Below are 20,750 nucleotides of genomic sequence, written 5' to 3' on the forward strand. Positions count from 1 at the left end.
AACATACAGTTAGGTAGAAGGAATAAGATCTAAGGTTAGATAGCACAGTAAGGTGACTTTAGTTAACAGCAATGTATTTTATATTTTAAAATAGCTAGAAGAGAGGACTGAAAATGTTCCCCACACAAAGAAATGATAAATACACGAGATGGTGGGTGTTCTAAATACCCTGGTTGTTATACATCCTATCCATGTAACAAAATATTGCATATACCCAACAAATGTGTACAAATATGATATGTCAATACAAAATTTAAAAGTAAGCACAGAAAAGAATACAAAGCAGGCAGTTCCCTCTTTTGCAGATAGAGGGCAAGCTCAAGGCCAAATCGTTGAATAAAAAAGAGGTTATGTAAACGAAAAAGCTGGCTTAAACTAAGCGATGAGGAATGAATTGAATTGTGGAATTATCCACTTTACGTGGTGACGTTGCAGGTTAAATGGGTACACGGCTAGCCAGAACAACATAGAAAACCTACCTTACTTGTGTTTCTGACCAAGCCTTTTAAAGTTATCATTTAAACTGGCTCTGAGTTTTATTTCTTAGTTCCGGAGGATCAGAAAATCACATACCAACTTAGCTTTCAGTGTACTTATCTACAAACCTAAGTGCCTGTTTATTCATGTTTTAGTGGATGGACACTGCAGGGGTTTTAGCAAGTGCCATGTCTCCATTTAGCTAACTACATGGGAAGCCTGAATAGAAATCAGGATTATGATTGGTGACCTTGAAGATACAGCCAGGAGAGTGAGTTTTAATATCTGAGGGTGTTGAGATGAGATAACTGATTTTGAACAGGGATGTGTCTGCTGAGCAAACTCAGCGTTACTTGTTAGCTGGACAGGCGATTGGATAAAGCTGAGTGAGCACCTCTTCAGTTTTTTTTTATGCTTGATTACTCAGGTTTTCAGTTTTTAGACAGACCGTTCTTCTTTCTTCCCCCCTCAGACATATAAATAGCATTGACTTTACAGTAGTGTTAAATAGGTAATTATAACCCAACCATGCCTGAGATGACACTGTGATTTCTTAATAGAAAAAGCTTGTTGGGTCCCCACTTGCAAGTTGATTTTTCATAATTTAATTCTCTAAATGTCACCTTATTTCTTTGTGTAACCCATGTAAAACCTAGACACCCTGGCAATCCAGTTTCAGCATGAAGTCGTATTCAAAGAAACACAGGCTTGTTGGCCAAAGTAATTTCAGTATCCTTACTAGAATCTTCTGGGGAACATCGGAGGGGAATCATTTTATAAGCCACAGTAAAATATCTCAAGATTCCCTTTTCCCAATTTCCTGGCCTTAATAGCTCAGCCTTTTCATTTTAAACTCTTGATCTTTAAACTGCCTCTGACCCCTTTCAGTGATTTACTTCTACATCATTTCTTTCCTTTTCTTGATCTTCATTTTCCCCCCTAAATAGTATCCCCCACCCATTCCCTTTCCAGGTGCAATAATATGAAACAGTCTGTTTCACGCAGTTTTTCATATTTCCTCTTTCTCTGATTCTGCATTGGAAAAGCCTAGGAACCTGCTGGCAAAAAGTCACTTAAAAGCTTTGGGGCAGGGACACAAAATTCCCTCTAGCTCACATGGAAGGAAGTCAAAGCTGAAATCTCTTCATTTAGCAATAGAAAGAATAAAGATTGTAACATTTACAATTTAATGTATTTTCTTTACCCTCCTCTTGTCTAAATTCTAAGATCTCATGATGGCAACAGGGCCTTGAGTAGGTCTTCTAGTCCCTTCCCGCTGCTGTGCCCTGGGGCGCTAGGTATCAGCCCAAGTCAGAATGGCGGTTCAGTGGAGGAAAGGAAACACCCTATTTCTGCCTCTGACTACCTTCCCTGCTTAGTTAGCGTCTTCCCCTCTCTCCCTGTGCCTCACTAACTCAGCTGGGACACCCACCATGTCCCCAGCCACAGCCTGGCATCCCCGAGTGCCCCAGCTGCAGCCCAGTCGGCAAGAGAGAAGAGCGAGTCTCAAGGAGCAAAAAGGTGGAAATAGGCTTCCCTAATGACAGGTACATATCATACCTGTCTTCTCATCATATTTATTGAACAGAGTATGCCCCATTCTCTATGGATGCTCTTTAACAATAGTTTATGTGTTCATAGTGTTATAATCCTTCCAGAAAATACTTGCCAGGAAATATATAATTTATAGAAAGAGAATGAAACTGGCTTATTAGGCTTCCCAGATAGTGGAGGAATCTGGAAATCTTCCTAATGGCTTGAGATCACGTCCTTCCAGATGTCTCTTGAGGCGCACTACCCTGAATGGTTTGCTACTGTCAGCTCATTATGCATTTCCCTGGAATTTCCACTTCCCACAGCCTTTTCCCCCAGAATAAGCTTTCCATGATTCTTTCCCAGAATTACCTTTTCAACTCTTTCCTCATATGCATAGCAACAGTAATTTATTTCATGCAGGTTAATGTCTTTAGCATTAGGACACTTCTGGTCTTATGGACTGATGGCTAATGTGTTTTTAATAACACATTTTGCTTCTATTGAAGTCATGAGTACAAATTTGTAATGCATTTGAATGAGAGGTATGGACATACAGAAACACAGAAGAGAGAAAAAAAGGATAGAACACTCAGAGATGCTCACCAAGCCTATATTACATGTATTCATCATGCCGTATTGTAGGTTTTAGAGATGTGTCAGCCAAGATCCTTGTCTTCAGGGAGCCCATAGTTTGTTAGAGAAAGAAGATGTGTACATAGTTAAGTATATAAAGAGCTACAGTGCTTGAGGTCTAATGTAGAAAAATCCACAGCATGTGAGGAGGGCAGAGAAAGGAGGGAGTGATGTGATCTATTTGGAGGGAACAGAAAAAGCCTCTGTATTTGTCCATACTCTTTGAGTTGTAAGTGGTAGAAACATCACTCAAACAAACTTAAGAAAAAGGGAGATTTATTAGTGTATGTAATTTAGGAAGCCCAGGGATGGTTCTGGCTTCATGCATGACAAGATCTGGGACTCAAACAATGTATTGGGACCCTTTTCCCTTTTTCAACTCTGCCTCCCTTTGCATGTTGACTTTATTTTCTTCAAGGTAAATGCATCTCTTTTATGTGACTTGGAAGAATTGCTAGTCAGAAGTATATTAATTCAGCTTAATCCTAGTGGTAGATTTTTTTTTTTTTACTTCTCTCCTGGTATCCATGTGTCTGTCCCTAGAAATGTCTCTAATTGGTCTTTCTCAGTTCGCTTAGCCATTCCTTGGATTAATGGCTGTTACAAAGAGGTAAGGTAGCATGATAGGCCTAACCTGGCTCACATACAAGTCCTGGCAGCAGGAATGAGCTAACCATGACTGGCATTTCCCAAAGAGCCATTCACAGTGAGGGTAGATGTGTTTCCCCAAAGGAGAGAAGACTAGGCAGATCAAAATTGACTGATGTTCACCAAAGCTTCATTGATATTTAAACTGTGCTGTCATAGATGAATATTTTTTGTCAAATGAAGCAGCAAGGGACATCTATTATTGTTAGAGGAAGCAATAAGAGCAAAACTAAGAGGACATGAACCAGCCTGGAAGATCAGGAGACTAGAAGTAGTCTTTGAGGTTGCAGCATGGTGGGGGCCATGGCTTAAAATGAAGCTGTGAGATTGACAGGAGCCTCATTGGCCATGCTAGGGAACCTGCTCCTTGCACTGTAGGCAATGGAGAGACATCCCTGGTTTTAGACAAGGGATGGGGGCGGTCATATTTCCATTTTAGAATATCACTATGGCAGCAGTGTGGAGATTGACTTGGAGAAGCCAAGAGTGGAGGCAGGGAGACTAATAGGGAAACCACTACAGTAAACCAGCTGGAGTCAGTTCTGTGGTGTGCTAAAGATACTCATATGTAATAGTCTCCATGTGCAGGTAGGAGATGAAGGAGGGAATGTTAAGGCAGTACTTAGGGTTATAGTGGGGAGGCAAAAGATGTGGAAACTGGCCAGCAGAATCAACATGACTTGGTCTTTCAAGCAAGTTAGTATCTAGGATGACTTAGATTTCTGACTTGAGTATGGCCATTTGCTGAGATGAAACATATAGAAGAAGGAACAGGTGTGAAGGTAGAGGGTGAGGCATTGCTTGAGATGGTGACTGCATGCGTTTGAGTTTGGGGGAGTGGCTATGAACACTTGGCAGTTCAGTATAGGGATCTGCAACTCAAAGAAGAGGTAGAGTTGTGGAGTTGATGAGAATGAAGGGCCCAAGAGTTACCAGTTTTGTCCTGGTTAAGGGAAGGAGAAATCTGGAGACCAGTGGGCTCGCCAGGTGAGGAGCACAGCCATCAAACAAGGGTCAGAAACTGAAAGTGACTTCCTTAATGGTGTCCTACGCAAATGTGTTGTCATTTGACTCATATCTAATTCTGAGCATGGGCTGCTTGCCTCTTGCCCACCTAGAAGTGACTTTAAGATCATCACTGTGGGTTGGGTTCGGTGGCTCATGCCTATAATCCCAGCACTTTGGGAGGCCAATGTAGGCAGATCACCTGAGGTCATGAGTTCAAGACTAGCCTGGCCAACATGGCAAAACCCCATCTCTACTAAAAATACAAATATTAGCCAAGCATGGTGGCACACACCTGCAGTCCCAGCTCCTTGGGAGGCTGAGGCAGGGGAATCGGTTGAAGCCAGGAAGCAGAGGTTGCAGTGAGCTGAGATGGCACCACTGCATTCCAGCCTGGGCAAGAGTGAGACTCTGTCTCAAAAAAAAAAAAAAAGCCATCACTGTGAAAGGGAGCTCCAGCAGTCAAAGAATCCTGCAACAGCTATGGATGCACAGTGGGTCTTTGTCATGAGGCCAGGCCCAGGGTCATCAGTCAGAATGCAGAGGTAAACATGCTAATGCCGCTGCCTGATTGTATATGCTAACAACTGCTTAGTTCCAAATTCTAACCCAATAATAGTAATAAACTCCCAGTAAGGAGTTTCCTCAAGGGGAGTAGGACTACAGCACAAATGGGCTCAGCCTGACTGCTTTCCCACTGTTGCCTCTTCCTGCACCAGCACTCTTGTGGTCCGTGTGACTCAAAACCAAAACACCACTTTGCCTCACCCCCAGATCCTATTAGTCTTGAGTCTCGTCAATTCTGTTTCTTGCATTTGTCCTTCTCTTTCCATTCTAATTGGTACAACTCTAAGCTAGGAAGTTTGTTAGTTCATCCATCCTCACTGCACACCTAGGTGAATGGAGCATCCTCCTAAGGCACTTAAATGATATTTGAATTCAGAGGTCAGCAAACTAGGACCCGTGGGCCAAATCTGGCCTACTACCTGTGTTTGCAAATAAAGTTTTATTAGAACACAGCCGCACTCATTCATTTAAATATTGTCCAGGACTGCTTTTGAACTACAATGGTAGCATTGAATAGTTGTGACAGACACTGTATGTCCCACAAAATCTAAAATAGTTACTTTTCCTTTACAGGAAAAGCGTACCAGCCCATTTTAATCTGCTTTATACATGAATACCAGATTAATGTTCCTAAAATGCCATTTCACCATATCACTCTGTAGCTTAGAACCCTGCAATGACATTGCCTTGTCCATGCAATAAAATCTAAAATTCTTGGCCTGGCATTTCATGGCCCTCCGTGGTGTACTCCTAGCCTATCTTTTGAGTCATTGATCTCTGTTCCTAAAGGCAAGCCCTGCACTCAGTTAGATTTTCCTCCTCATTGTCCCTGGAATATGCAGTACATTTCTACCCTTGCTCACCTAGTTCTTTTTGCCTGGAATGTATTGCCCATTTGTATCTACCTAAGTCCTACCCATTTTTTATTTTTTTGAGACAGACTCTCACTCTGTTGCCCAGGCTGGAGTGCAGTGGCATGATCTTAGCTTACTGTAACCTCCCCCTCCTGGGTTCAAGTGATTCTCCTGCCTCAGCCTCCCAAGTATCTGGGATTACAGGCGTGCATCACCATGCCTGGCTAATTTTTGTATTTTTAGTAGAGATGGGGTTTCGCCATGTTGGCCAGGCTAGTCTTGAACTTGTGACCTCAGGTGATCTGCCTGCCTTGGCCTCCCAAAATGCTGGGATTACAAGCATGAGCCACTGTGCCCAGCCCTAAATCCTGCCCATTCTTAAAGGACTAACTTGAAATCTACAACCTTCATGCCCACATCAGTTATAGTGATCACTGATGAGCCTGCTGCTTGAGCATGTAAAGGTCCAGCGTTTGTACTGCCTGGTAAGGTTTATTCTGCTCAGAGAATGGCTCACCAGTATGATGATGGGCATCTCTGGAGTGAGAACTTTCTGTTGGAACAAAGTCACAGCTGTGGGAAAGCCTGGAAACAGTTTGGAAATGACAAGACATGTAATGAGAACACATGCCACTCAATATTTCTGGAGGTCTTGAGTCATCAGCCTCTCATATCTGTGACATACATCTTTGTTCTACATTCGAATGTATGAAAACTATATATCTTGACAGCCAGTGAAAATGACTGGCAATGTCCAGTAAACCTACTCTTGAAAGATTCTAGAATGTAGAGATAGCAGCTCGTCCTGGAAGCCCTAGCTTTATCATGCGGTATCTCTGAGATGCTGGGTAGGTGGGCTGTTCCCACTGTACCTCACCTTTCCCATCTACTGTTATATATTATATGGCCTTGCACACTCTCTGGGATTAAGAAGCATCAATTATGCACCACTGATTGGAGTTCTTCTGTAAATGGTACATTCCTAAAATATTCATGCATCTTACTTTGTCAGGGAGATCATATCCCTGACTTGGATATTATGTTCTAGAGGCTTAAGATTATGAGCTAATATTTCATAAAGTCTGGGGATCTCACAGAAAACCTTGGTGGTAACACACATTATTATCACATTGATTTGAATAGCAGTGGTTCAATCATAACCCCAGAAACACGGCAACTACATAAGATAAAAGCTTCCGTTTACACAGAGCACAGCAGCCTGGCTTCCACGTTGTTGTTGTCCCCAGGATTTGGCTGTTGTATTGTCAAATGCCATTATGTCTTGTCTAACAAGTTTCCCCCTGCATATGTGGGTAAAAGAGAACGCTCCAGTGCAGTAAATGTCCCAGCAAACCACTCCTGAACACTTTGGAAACAGAGCATTAACAAGGAATCTATCATAAGGGCAGGTCTTTCTATTCTCATGAATCACATTCATATGCTGTTGATTGTCTGCACTGGAGAAGTATAGAGAAGAAGAATATGAAGGATGCACTGTAATGAAAAGGTTATGGTGGAAATGCAAGGAAAATACGTCCCTTTAAAACCAGTTTCTAGGTGTGACCTAGAAGTAAACTTACAACAGTAAGAATAAGAGCAAATAACATTGATTGAGCACTTACCTTGTGCTAGACATTGTTCTAAACCTTTTACATTACATCATCTTTTGTAATCCACTCCACAACCAAGTGGTTTGGGTGCAGTTATTATCTCCACTTTATGTAGGAGAAGACTGAGACCCAGGGAGGTAGAAGAACTTGTCAGAAGTCAGACAGGGTAGTAAGTGGTAGGGCTGGGAGCTGGACCCAGACAGACAGATTCCATATTTACCGTAACCTCAGCTGCCCCACCCACGTGAAATGCTAGCCCAAGGCTAGTGGCAGCAAAGATCACCCATTTCATTTGCATTGTTGGATGATTTGTCCTATAAAATTTGAAATGACATCGGATTATTTATGTCTATGATTCTGAGCAAAGAAATCTCACTCAGAATTTCCCACTGTTTTATTCTATGGTATTTGCAGTTTGTAAGAACCTCTGTCTTTTGGATTGAGACATTTTTATTCTTTGTGTCCAAATTAACACTGCACAGAACATGGCTCTGTGTGTGTGTGTGTGTGTGTGTGTGTGTGTGTGTGTCTGTGTGTGCGTGTGTGTGTCTGTGTGTGCGTGTGTAGAAACCGCCTTTTCTTTTGGATTAAATTCTTGCAGCCTGGCTGAGTGAGGAGAATTTCTCCCACTCTTTGAGCCTACAGCAGACATGTTGGGAGGATGCTGCTGCTTGCAACACACCCGGAGACGGTGGGGCAGGTGACCCTGCGTGTGTGCCCGCTGTCTCTGGAAGTGTCTACACAGATGTGTGCTGCTGCTGCTGCTGCTGCTGCTGCTGCTGCTACTTCCTGCCTTAAAATTTCTGGAGCCAACACCCACCCACTCTTACAGCCTCTCTCTCTTTATTTTCAAGGAAAAAAGAAAGAGGCAGACTGAAATAGAAGGCAAGCGACAACAGCTTGACGAGCAGATACTTCTGCTGCAGCATTCCAAGGTAAGCGGCTGATCCCAGGAACCTATTCCATTATTAGACATGCAGATCACACTCCGGAGAGCTGGGCAGTGCCTGCCCTGCCGTGAAGGCGCTGCCGCCAACCAAACCAGCCTTTTTCATTCAATCGAGGAAACCATCTCTTGGCTTTTCTTGTGAATTTCTCAAATTCAGGGCATTATTACAGCATTCCAATTTCTGCAAGCATAAGATGACAGTGTGCATGTGGACAGGGTGGAGGGTTTGTGCATGTGAAGTGTGGTGGCTATATATAGAAATTGGATGAGAATACTCCACAGGGTGGGTGAGGCAGCGTTTCAGGATCGTTTCTCCCATGCATAGGTGCTGGGTGTGTTTGCTCAGAGGCTCCAAAAGATATATTTCACAGACTGTTCTTTTTTCTTACTTAAAATTGTTATTTCCTTTCTTGATATGCAGAAAAGGGAGATTAAACAATGTGATCTGATAAAAGAACAACATTGTGTATTTCAGATTATTCATTTATTTTAGTTCTAGTTTAACAATTCTGAAAGTGTTCTCTGAGAGCAAGCAGTTGGTCAAAGATGGCTTTGAAATGATTTGACTTGGATGGGTCTCCATGGTACCATCTTAAAAAGAGAGAGACAGAGAAACAGAGACAGCACACAAGAGCTGTTTATTTTTTCTTTAAAACATAATGCACTTAAGCATCGTAATTGATTACAGCCCGGGAGAAAGCTCTGTCACTGTCACAAGGACCCCACTGGTTGCAGAATGTTGCTTTTCACATGTTCAGAGAATAATGTGACCACATTCCAGTGGCCAGCCAGGAGTTACTGCTTGCCTTTGACTGCTTCTGGGCTTTTTTGTAGGAAAACCTTCTGCTCACCTCATGTTGCTGTGACATTGCCTGCACAGAGCTGCATTGCTCAGAGGGCTGGGTGGGAAGGTGGCACTGACTTTTGGGATGATGCTCGGTATGAATTATTTGGATTTTTTTTTCAACAAGATAAATCTTTATGGCTACTTTTCCCTATCCTTTTCTAGAAATCAGAATTGTGCTAAATGAATTCCCAAAATGAGAACCATCAGCAAGCGAGTTACTGATTGAAAATAGCAGCATGACCTATATCTGCTTAGCATGTTTATCAATTTACCATTAACGTTAACCAGAGAAATGTGCTTAAAGGAAGAAAAGCAGCATGATACTGAGGATATTGCCTGTTTCTCTCTGTTCATCACATGAATTCATTGACAGATCTTTCTTTGTAGGTGCTTGCATGTATCCCATGTGCTGTTGCTCTTTCCCCACAACATTCCTGAGGGAGGGTGGAGGGCTAAAATTAGTATCCTCTTCTCACAGAGAGGGGGCCTTAAAAACACCTGATAGAACTGAGCGAATTGTTCAAGGTCAGTCTGGACAGAGTGAGGTCTCTGGCTCAGAGTACAGTCCATTCAGTATGGTACTTGTAAGAGACCAACATGTACTAAAACCTCAGTGAATTTCTGGTTAAAGGTGAGCTTCTAAATAAAACGACTGAATGAAAAGAGAGGCTGCTTTTGGCTAGACAGCCTCACTTTAAGCTCAATGTAGTCCTTTGCTTTTGTATTCCGTGAACCTAGTCAGGGAATAAACATATGTCAAAACATCAAGGGATTTTTTTTTTTTTGTCTCCCTTCTCATGATCCTGGGTGCTAAATAAGATACCGAGGACTCATTTATTGCTGATGTCCAGTGCTGTATTACTATATTCTGTTGATTTTATATCAATTCATTTTTTATCTATGCATCCATTCATCCATCCATCCATCCATCCATCCATCCATCCAATCAACAGAAACAACAGTAAAACCTACTAGGTCTTATATGGGGAAGCAGTGAGGTTTTTCTCAAGGACTTGGAAACAAGGGAATCAGCTACTTCTTTATGGTTATCTTGGTAGAATTCTCACACAGCTGTTGAGATTGGCTATCTGAGGGAACACTCAACACTTGCACCATGGCAACCTTGCTATTGCAGGGTAGGAGGTGGGTGAGGTGGGGAGGACTGGAGGTGATGATAAGTTGCTAAGTGGAGTCAGTGCATTGCATGCCTCTCTCTGGGAAAGGCTTGTGTGGACAGAATGAGGGTGGGTTGTTTGCCTTGAATACTGAAAAAGGAAAGCTCAGAGGTTCCAAAGGTGGTGGTGGTTGTCTGGTACTACATGCAGAGAGACACCCCAGCTTTGGCGCATCCTGAGTTTCTGTATGCTGGTGAGGTGGGTTCAGTGGTAAGGTGAGGAGGGTCCTCAGGCCTCACTGTGGCCCAGGTGAAACTTCCCTCAGGACCTTGCCTCTCTTTGTTCTGAATTCATCCTCCCTATAACTAATCAGTTATTTTGATATAAGGAAGGGTTTGCCTGATTGAAGGACAGGATCACTTTAGGCACTAGGAAGGAATATGTTTCTCTTTAAATCAGTAAACTGGCAACTGAACTTGAATAGCATGAGATTTTTCCCTGTAATCATCCAGTTTGCAGCCTAGTAGCCTCGCCTCTGGATTGAAATATGTTCGTAGAGGTTTTATTTTCTCCTCTGTGAGCCTCACCAAGGAGTCAGCCAGCTTTCTGCTGGTAGCCTGTTATCCACCACCAGTAACAGTCACCACTTTTTTGAGTGCCTAACATGTGCCTGGTACTTTAAACACCTACCCTCAATAATGACCACAAGACAGTTATTACTCTCTTTGTCTTACAGGTGTGGGAACAAACTCATGAGGTCAAGTAATTTGCCCAAGCCCATAGCGACTATAAGTGAGGGAGTCTGAGAGGGACTCCTGGGCTGTCTGCTTTCAAAGACTGAGCTCTTTCCAGGCCACTGTTCTCTTTGAAAGAAATGTTTCCTTTGGAATAATTCATCTAGTGAGATGCCAGTTACCATCATTGCTGTCTCTCTTACTCTAAATATATTGTTATGGACTCCAGAAAATGTAGATTGTGTGGAGACATGTCACAGTGATTACTGAAGTTTTTTGAAGTAGAGGATATTAGGAAATATGTCAGTAATCAATATTTATTAAATTAATTTGCAAAATCCTAGATATTCTCTAAGAAAAAAATATTCTTACTGCATTAGAGTTAGTTGTCATGTTTATATGATTTTCATATTCTTTATATAATTCTCATATTCTGTATCTTTAAGATATAATTCTCACATGTGAGAATTATCAAATAGTCTGTGGACTCTTATTCTCATGCAATGAGATGGATTATTTAGACAGATTCACTGGTCCCTAGTCAAAGCAAAATAAATAGAATGCAAGAGAGTAGTTTGGGCATTCATATATATTTTTAGAAGACTTACTCATCACAATATTTAGGAGCATATAGTGAGCAACTCACAAAATGGAATATCATCACTTTGTATATGGACTTTGAACAAATTCTATAATATAATAAAAGACCAAAGTATAAAATGGTAAAATACTAGCTGCTACATCCCTGTGGTTTGGAAACCTCAAGACACTTTGAACTCCAGGCCAAATTAAACTTGGATTTCTTTTTAAAGCATCCTTAAGTATGTGTAGTGTAATGTAATAATTTCTAAGCATTACAAGTAGAACTAGTAAGTAATTTTTATAGCTATATTATTTTTATGATTATAAATTGAAAGAGTATATAATCATTGCAAAAACTAAATTTAAAGGTACAGGAAAATACAAAGAAAAAAACATATGTACTGTATACTTACCGTTCAGATAGAACCCATACAGAGGTATATCCTTCTATACTTTTTTCCCCAATGTATTTCTATAGATTAAGACATGTCATCATTGTTCACAGAGCTCACCAGCCTGTGGGTAAAATGAAATTATATTAACATTAGTATTGAAATAATATTAACCTTTATCTCTTTTTTATATGGGCTCTTTTTAATTTCCATACAAAAAATTATAATTTTCACAAAATCCCATGGAGCATTCTTTTACTTGAGGATAACTGACTTTGATGTCATCCTTGAAAAGAATGTCTCCATCTCGAACTCTTAGCTATGATGTTTTTTATACTTCAATAGCATAAATCCATCTAGAATTTATTTACAGATGAGATATGCAGCAGGAATATAACTTTACTTTTTACTGATGCTGAGCCACTTGTCTCAACGTGATTTATTGATTAATTCATCCTTTCCCTTGCTGATTTAAATGTCTTCTTTATCACCTACATATTTCTGACTTACATTTGAGTCCACCATTTATGGATTCTTTTTATTACATTAACCTGCCCATTCTTGTGCCAGTATTGTTCTCATTTAATCCCTATAGCTTTTTAATATATTGCAATATTTCATAAGATACGAACTATCGTTATTCTTTTGAAAAATTGTCCTGGCTTTTTATTTCATAGAAACAATTATTTATTCTTATTGTTTTTATAATGTGACGTGATCCTATAGATTTTTTAAAAATAAATCAGATATAGTACTATATCATACTAGAGTAGAATGAATTTAATATTTCCCTCTGCCCCTTGGTTGAATTGCCAGAGAGTTGTCTATTTTATTGGTCTGTTCAAAGTCCCAGCCTAGAGTATGCACTCCCTACCTACTGCAACATGAATTCCTTGGAGACTGTCATATTTACAAAGGTTTGTCTGACAGAGTTGGCCCTGTCAGAATCAAATTGCTAATACTATGTCTTCAATACATAAACTGACTTTGAATTACTTATTCATGAGGAAGGAACCCTCACTAGAGCTTTCTTCTAATCCAAGCTATGAAAATTGTCATTATATTTGGAAGACCACAACCTCTTCTTCCAAGAAAGCTGGATGAAAAAAGATGAAAGGCTGAATTGTGACCCTGTGAAATATTTATTTTCAGCCTACTAAGGTCATTTGCTGAAGAGCCTGAAGGTATCAGAAGCCTTGCTGTAAGGATATTACAGTGTCTTTCCTGGTTTTGAACCCTTAGCACTAATTTTAGACATTTCCTTGTAACTGGGATATGTGAAAGGCTTATTTCAAATTTTAAAATATTGAACAGATGGGCACAGTACACACTGTAAAGTAACTTCATATTTCCTCCCTTGTTTCCATACACAGAGCTTGAATGGAAGTTAAAATCTAATTTCTTCTATCAAAAGTCTTGGGTCGGCTTCTCCCTATGTGGACTGAAGTATATAACAAAATCTCAGAACCAAACCAAAATCTTACTGGGAGTCAAGAAGGAGGAAGGAAAGAGTGGGAAAGTTAGGGGAAGGGAAAGGGGAAGAGAGAGAGGACACAGGTGAATGACTGAAAACACAAATACAGCTATTGCCTCATGCTGAGTTTAACCCATTTTCTGCTAGAAAACTGAATTTAGGCTGGGCGTGGTGGCTCACACCTGTAATCCCAGCACTTTGGGAGACCAAGGTAGGCAGATCACCTGAGATCAGAAGTTAGAGGCCAGTCTGGCCAGCATGGCGAAACCCCATCTCTACTAAACATACAAAAATTAGCTGGGCTGCTTGGGAGACTGAGGCAGGAGAATCGCTTGATCCCAGGAGGCGGAGGTTGCAGTGAGCCAAGATAGCACCACTACACTCCAGCCTGGTGACACAGTGAGACTCTGTCTCAAAAAAAAAAAAAAAAAAAAAAGAAAGAAAGAAAGAAAAAGAAAAGAAAATTGAATTTAGCCATATTCCAACCATCATCCACTAGAATAGTCAATACCAGCTTACAAAGGAATGAAAGATCCAGAGTAAAAAGTAAAATCATAAAAGTACACAAAGGAATCACAGGTGAATATTTTTATCATGAGGGAAAGGAAGTCTTATCTAAGTATGACATCAAAGCCAGAATGTGCAAGTAAAAAGAGAGCCAGATATGACTTTATAAAAATAACAAACATCTGACCAGGAAACAATTGGAGACTTATTACAAGTTCTGATTCACTTCCTACTTCCCCACTCTGCCCCACCCAGCGTCTCCAGACACACTTCACTATTTACCAGGGTCACCCCAAAAACTGGTATCTAGGCTGGGCACAGTGGTTCATGCCTGTAATACCAGTGCTTGGGAGGCTAAGGTGGGAGGATCATTTGAGCCCAGGAATTCGAGACCAGCCTGGGCAGCATAGAGAGATTCCATCTCTACAAAAATAAAAGAAAGTAAGAAAAGTTACTTCATTGCAGTTACCTTAGCTGTAGGTGAAAAAGATTAGGTTAGACTGTCTCTGTGATCTTTTTTAGCTTTAATGACCCAAGATATTATATTTGCTAAAATACAGTGTATGTGCACGATTTTCCAGTAATTCCTCACATGTCAGCCTTTGTGGATGCATAAAAGATACAGCCCTGACTGAGAGGACTTTGGGGCCAGTGGGGGAGCCAGAGCATCAATATGGAACCCACCATTGGAGGAGCTGGAAAAGTTTTCCATGTTAGGAAGTGCATCTGTGGCACCTGATGATTTTGTAAATCCTATTTGAGCAAGAAAAAGGATTCTTGGGTGATCTTATACAGAGGCAAGATAGCAGAGGGTACCTTCTGGCTTCAGATCCCAGGTCCACAGCTCACTCGATGTGATACTGTAGATAAGTTAGTTAATGTTAGCACCTACCTTGTGGAATGTTTGTGAAAGTTAACTGGATGTATGTGTAAAACACATAAAGCAGTAAGAATTCTATTATTGTCACCTTCATCACCCAGTACAATGGCTGCAAATACCATTTATGTATCTATGACTCCCAAATTGACATCTCTAGCCGATGGCCTTTAAACCCCAGTCTTCCATGTTCAGCTGCCTTTCTGACACTTCCACTTAGATGGATGCCACTTTCATTTAGAAGCCTCTCATACTTAACATGCCCAACATGAAATATTTGATTTTCTGCTTTTCTACCATTTGTTCTTCTACTCTTCCCAGTCTCTAATTGATGATACCACTATTCACCCTTTCACTGAAACCAAATGTCTGTACATCACCCTAATCCTTCCCTTTCTTAGCCCACAGCGAATCTATTGCAAGTCACGTTGATTCTACGTCCAGAATGCACCACCATGCTTTTCATTTCTTTGGTCTCTCTTCTGTTTCAAGCTAATATGCCTTGTCATTTGAAAGATACAGACTGCCATCACTTGTACTTTGTAATCCTACCCCTCGCAATCTGTTCTTCGTATTGTGCTTAGAATACATAGCAAACTCCTTAATAGGGCTACAGAATTCTACCTAATCTGGCCCCTGCTTTCTTCTCCATCTTCGGTTTGTTCTGCCCTCCCTCCCCCACCCCACACGTATTATGGTCCAGCCACTGAGGCATTTGTTCTGGTCCACAAACACACCAAACTCTGTCCTACCTCCAGGCTAGTATGTTTGCCAATCCCTCCACCTGGAACACCCTTCCAGACCTCAGATCTCAGCTTGAATGTTCAAGTTATCAGAAAGACCTTTCCCACTTTAGGTGTCCTCCCCTGGTCCCTCTTTGTCACCTTGTCCTGTCTACCTCTTTTCAGGGAGTATCATAGTCTGAAATTATCTTGCATCCTTGTTTATTGGGATGAAGGCTTGGTGAGAGAAAGGACTTGCCTGCCTTCCTGAGCTGTGACTTTGGGGACTGGCAGAGTTCTTGGCACCTAGGAAAGGGATAAGAGAGCCACTGATCTTGACTTGGGGACACAGGAGGAGAGGATGAGGGGCACAGGAGGAGAGGATGAGGACTTCTTTTTGAGATGGAGTTTTGCTCTTGTTGCCCAGGTTGGAGTGCAATGGCATGATCTAGGCTCACCACAACCTCCACCTCCTATATTCAAGCAATTCTCCTGCCTCAGCCTCCCGAGTAGCTGGGATTACAGGCATGCGCCACAGCCTGGCTAATTTTGCATTTTTAGTAGAGACAGAGTTTCTCCATGTTGGTCAGGCTGGTTTCTAACTCCCAAACTCAGGTGATCTGCCTGCCTTGGCCTTCCAAAGTGCTGGGATTACAGGCGTGAGCCACTGTGCCCGGTGTGAGGAGTTCTTTTAGATCATATTGTTTGACCAGCCAGCGAGAAAGCTTGTGTATTCTTCAAACATTTGGATAGTCATAAGTCCTCATGCAGTGGTATTCAAATTGTGGTCCTCAGTCTGACGTTGTCAAATGACAGCATCACCTAGGAGCTCATTAAAATTCAAATTCCCAGGCCTTATGCCAGACTTAGAGAATCTGCGTCTCCATGGGTGTGTCCTGGAATCTGTATCTTAGGAAGTTCTCCTGGTGATCCTTATGCATACTGAAGTTTGGGAAACTCAGTTCTTGTTTTTTGTTTTCCAAAGTTGGCCCGGCAAATAGAGCAAGAAAGATTTACTTTGGGTGTTCCCTCTGTCCTCCTTTCAGAAGCCCCTGTCAAGGTTATCTTTGTCCAGCCGCCAGCTCCCCATCTGCTCCTTCCTTGTACTGACTCGCCATGGTGGCATTCATTTAACAAATGTGAAGTTTGACAGTCCTTAGCACCTTGGGAGGCCAAGGTGGGCAGATCACCTGAGGTCAGGAGTTCAAGACCAGCCCGGCCAACATGGCGAAACCCCATCTCTACTAAAGCTGTGATACTATGTTATTTATAATACTTTTTTGTGGATGTATGTTATTTGGACAACAAAGGCCACAAAGGGAAAAGTTTTTTTTAATTTTTATTTTTTATTTCTATTGAGCTCTGCTTCCACTAAATTCTGAAACACTCAGGCAGCCAATACAAGCCAGCACAGTACCCATGCTTTGAATGGTGGAACCCGGTGCTTTGGATGGTGCACTCAGTATAGGCCATTCCATTTGGAGACCTGTTGGAGACAACATGAGGGGGATCTGGAGTCAATTAAGGAAGCCTTCGGAATTGGTGATTTCCCCTGGCAGCATGACTTTGGAGCCAAGTGGAAAATCAACTATGCTTTATTGGCTTCTTAAAAATGTCTGAACACCTTTGTGAAACAGGCTTCTCTGAGACCAGGGCTACTTCCTTTCCCAGTATCTTTCTTTTTATTGAGACAGAGTCTTGTACTGTCACCAGGTTGGAGTGCAGTGGCATGATCTCGGCTCACTGCAACATCCAACATCTGCTTCCTGGGTTTAAGCAATTCTCCTGCCTCAGCTTCCTGAGTAGCTGGGATTACAGGTGCTCACCACCACGCCCAGCTAATTTTTGTATTTTTAGTAGAAATGGTGTTTCACCATGTTGACCAGTCTGGTCTCAAATTCCTGACCTCAGGTCATCCACCCGCCTTGGCCCCTAAGGTGCTGGGAATACAAGTGTGAGCCACCACACCCAACCCTACTACTCCCTTTTCCTGTTGGAGCCTCTCTTCCTCGCTCCTCCTGTTGGGGATGTTCTTGATGATGTCACACCTGTATCAAGAAAAGGGACAAGAGTAGAGGGACATGCACCTCTGAGTGACCAGGGTCATTAGGCAGCTTGGGCCAGAGCTACCAGCTGATGGCGGCAGCTAAATTGGTGAGAAGTGAGGGGCTAGACCCTTCACATGGTGGCAGGAGGCACTGTGTGAAGAACAGCAGAGAGAACATTCCAAGAGCAGCCACGTACGTTGCAAGAAGATGTGGCTGCCGAGCATCCCTGCTGGGGTGGAGACAGCCAGGACTGTCCACAGCTGCCTTTCCAGAGGGTCTACACCAAAGCCAAGGTTTCCAGGATGGCTGTCCCTCAGAATCCTGAGGTTTTTAGCATCTACGGTTTGGACATCTTTAGCACAGGAAGCACCCTGAAAGTGTGGTCCCTACCCCTCCCAAATAATTAGAGTGAAGGAAAGTTGAGAATTTCCAAATTCATCCATTTACTCATTCATTCATTCAATGGAATTGTAGCCCAAGTCCATAGAATGAATGAGGAAATGGATGAACTGGGAAATCGTAGGTGCTGCAGTGAATCCGAAAGTGCATAAAGGACAGTCCCAGTCTTCAAGGAACTGGCAGGCTACAGGGGGAACAGATGTAAAAAGAAATAATTTAAGGATAGCATGAAAGGGCCATAGTGTGTGTTTCAGAGCCTATAGAGGTGGAAGGCTTTTCTGGTGGTATTTTACTTGTTATTTCTTAGGTAAATAAAGCAGAGCCCAAGGGAACAGGATGAACAACAACAATGGTAAACATTTCTGTAGTGCTAAGTATGCGCGTGGCCCTTTTAGCCTGTAAACTCCTTTAATCCTCATAACAACCCTCTGAGATGGGTACTGCCGTTGTCTCCATTTTATAGATGAGAAATGTGACAGTCAGTGAGGTGCAGGAGCCTGTCCAAGCTCACTCAGCTAGTAAACGTCAGACTGGTTCCAGAGCTCAGGCTGTAAGCCACTGTTCAGCGTGGCTCTTGTGATCTCTACCCTCTTCCTGAGAGTAAATTTTAGAGCCAGGTTATCATCCAAGAAAAGCAAAGCAATAATCATTCTTCTATTTCTAAATTGCCACCAATGAACAATTTATTTTGTGCCTATGGTGGATTAAAGATCTGAATAAAAATATAAAAACATGAATTGATTAAGTAATGGTCTTTCATAATGTGCTAATAGGGTCTGTCTGGGAAACTTTCAGAATTTTATGTGGAGAACAATGGTTCTGAATTTTTTTTAGAAAGAGCGACCGATTTGTCCCACCCCTTCCCACTTTCCGTTGGAAAAGAATCTCTGATAAAGCTTTGACAAGCAACCAACGTAAACAAATTGTGCTGCACGCTTTACACCCGATTTTATATTATCAAACAATGCCCTATAATGTAAAAACTGTACATTTTAATGCCTACCCTGGTGGTAGATGCACACTATTTATGCAGAGCACATTTAATAGGCAGCATATACCAATGATGCATAACTGTTTATACATATTGGGGTGTGGGGGTGGTTCTTGTCTATAATCACTGTAAGAGTATAGTAAGGAATAATTCTATGTGAACAAACTCAAGTCTTTAAGCCTAATTATTAAAAAATTACAGGTCAAGTACCATAAATTTATTTATATGCTGTAAGAGTAATCAAACAGATCTCCACAAACAGTGATTTTTTAATGAAATTATTTATAATGAAAAGGCAAGAATAACACCAATAAAAACCACGGTCACCTAAACCCACACTGATGATGTGTTGTCAACACAGGGTCTATCCTGGAAGTGCAGGAATTCCAGGTTGATTAAACTTGCTCCTGGCCATGGAGCAGGGTGTCTACAGCACCAAATGACCCCCGGACTTCTCTTTAGATTGGTGGATCAGGACCATGAGTGAAGTCTAGTGCACACTGATGTTGTTTAAACAATACTAAGTGTTGGTAATTTTTAAAGACTCGTCTTATAGGTTTATAATAAAATGCCCTTAATACCGCATACAAATAAGAGTCTACAGAATTGTGCATCCTTTGCTCATAAGAGCTTCAGGGAGTCTGCTACAAGCATGCATTCCCTGGCTCTCAGTCATTAGAAGAGTTCTTTCCTTTTACCTTGCTTACCCTGCCTGATGAGATCAAATGCAATTCTGGACAGAGGTGATGCCAGGGAGCCAAAGAGCCCGGTCTTTATTCTGTGTTAGCTGGCTTTATAGCCATTGCTCCTGCTCTTCCTTCGGTGACTTACTGTTGCTGGGAAGAATTGGTCATGTGCCCTGCATCCTCACTGTGGTCCCCTCCAGTGACCACTGACCTCTCCATTGGCACGCTCACTGGTCCTCAGCCATGATGTAGAGGGTCAGCAGCTGCTGCCATCAGCCCTCTAGAGACCATGGAAGTGGAAGCTGAATCAAAGTTATCCTCTCACACCTTCCTCCCCTTGCCCTTCCTTTCAGGGAATTTCAACATGCTTTTTTCTTGAACTGTTTTCATTTCCCATCTCAAAGCAGTAATTGCTGCCTCCATACCACTGACCTGAAACAAAAGCATTTTATTCCACTATGCTTTGTAGTAGTATACTTGCAAATGTGGGATGTATGTTTTTTTTTTTTTTTTGAGGCAGAGTCTCGTTCTATCACCCAGGCTGGAGTGCAGTGGTATGATCACAGCTCACTGCAGCCTTGACCTACCTGGCTCAAGTGATCCTCCCATCTCAGCCTTCCTGAGTAGCTGACACTACGGCGTGCACCACCACACCTAGCTAACTGTTTAATTTTTTGTAGAGACGAGGTCTCGCTATGTTGCCCAAGCTAGTCTCCAACTCCTGGATTCAAGCAATCCTCCTGCCTCAGCCTCCCAAAATGTTGGGATTATGGGCATCGGCCGCCATACCCACCTAGAGGCACATGATTTTTATAACATTTGGAGATTATTGTTGAAGATGATTGGGAGTCATTAAAGAGTTTTTAAGAACAGGCATAACAATCTTTTTAAAACAACACTTTAATATAGTGTGGATATTAGGTGGTCTTAGGAAGTTTCTCAATGAAATTGTAGTTGCATAGAAAAATGTTCTTAATTTTTAGATGCTCATACTGTCATATGGTTGGGTAAAATATGTTATTTACTTTAAAATCATTTGATGAAAAATATATGGGAAAATATGGCAAAATGTTCATAACCGTGAAATCTAAATGAGG

At 41.8% G+C, this 20,750-nt stretch overlaps 1 protein-coding gene across 1 annotated transcript in view; it reads left to right on the top strand.

Moving 5' to 3' along the window:
- Positions 1 to 20,750, top strand: part of PALM2AKAP2 (PALM2 and AKAP2 fusion) — a 506,606-nt gene that overhangs the window by 212,712 nt on the left and 273,144 nt on the right. The window contains 1 exon segment of the mRNA XM_032240316.1: positions 8,185 to 8,265. Within this exon segment, the coding sequence (XP_032096207.1) occupies positions 8,185 to 8,265 (81 nt within the window).

This window comes from Sapajus apella, unplaced genomic scaffold (assembly GCF_009761245.1).
Source record: "Sapajus apella isolate SASKATOON/1434 unplaced genomic scaffold, GSC_monkey_1.0 scaffold46, whole genome shotgun sequence".
Lineage (NCBI taxonomy): Eukaryota > Metazoa > Chordata > Mammalia > Primates > Cebidae > Sapajus > Sapajus apella.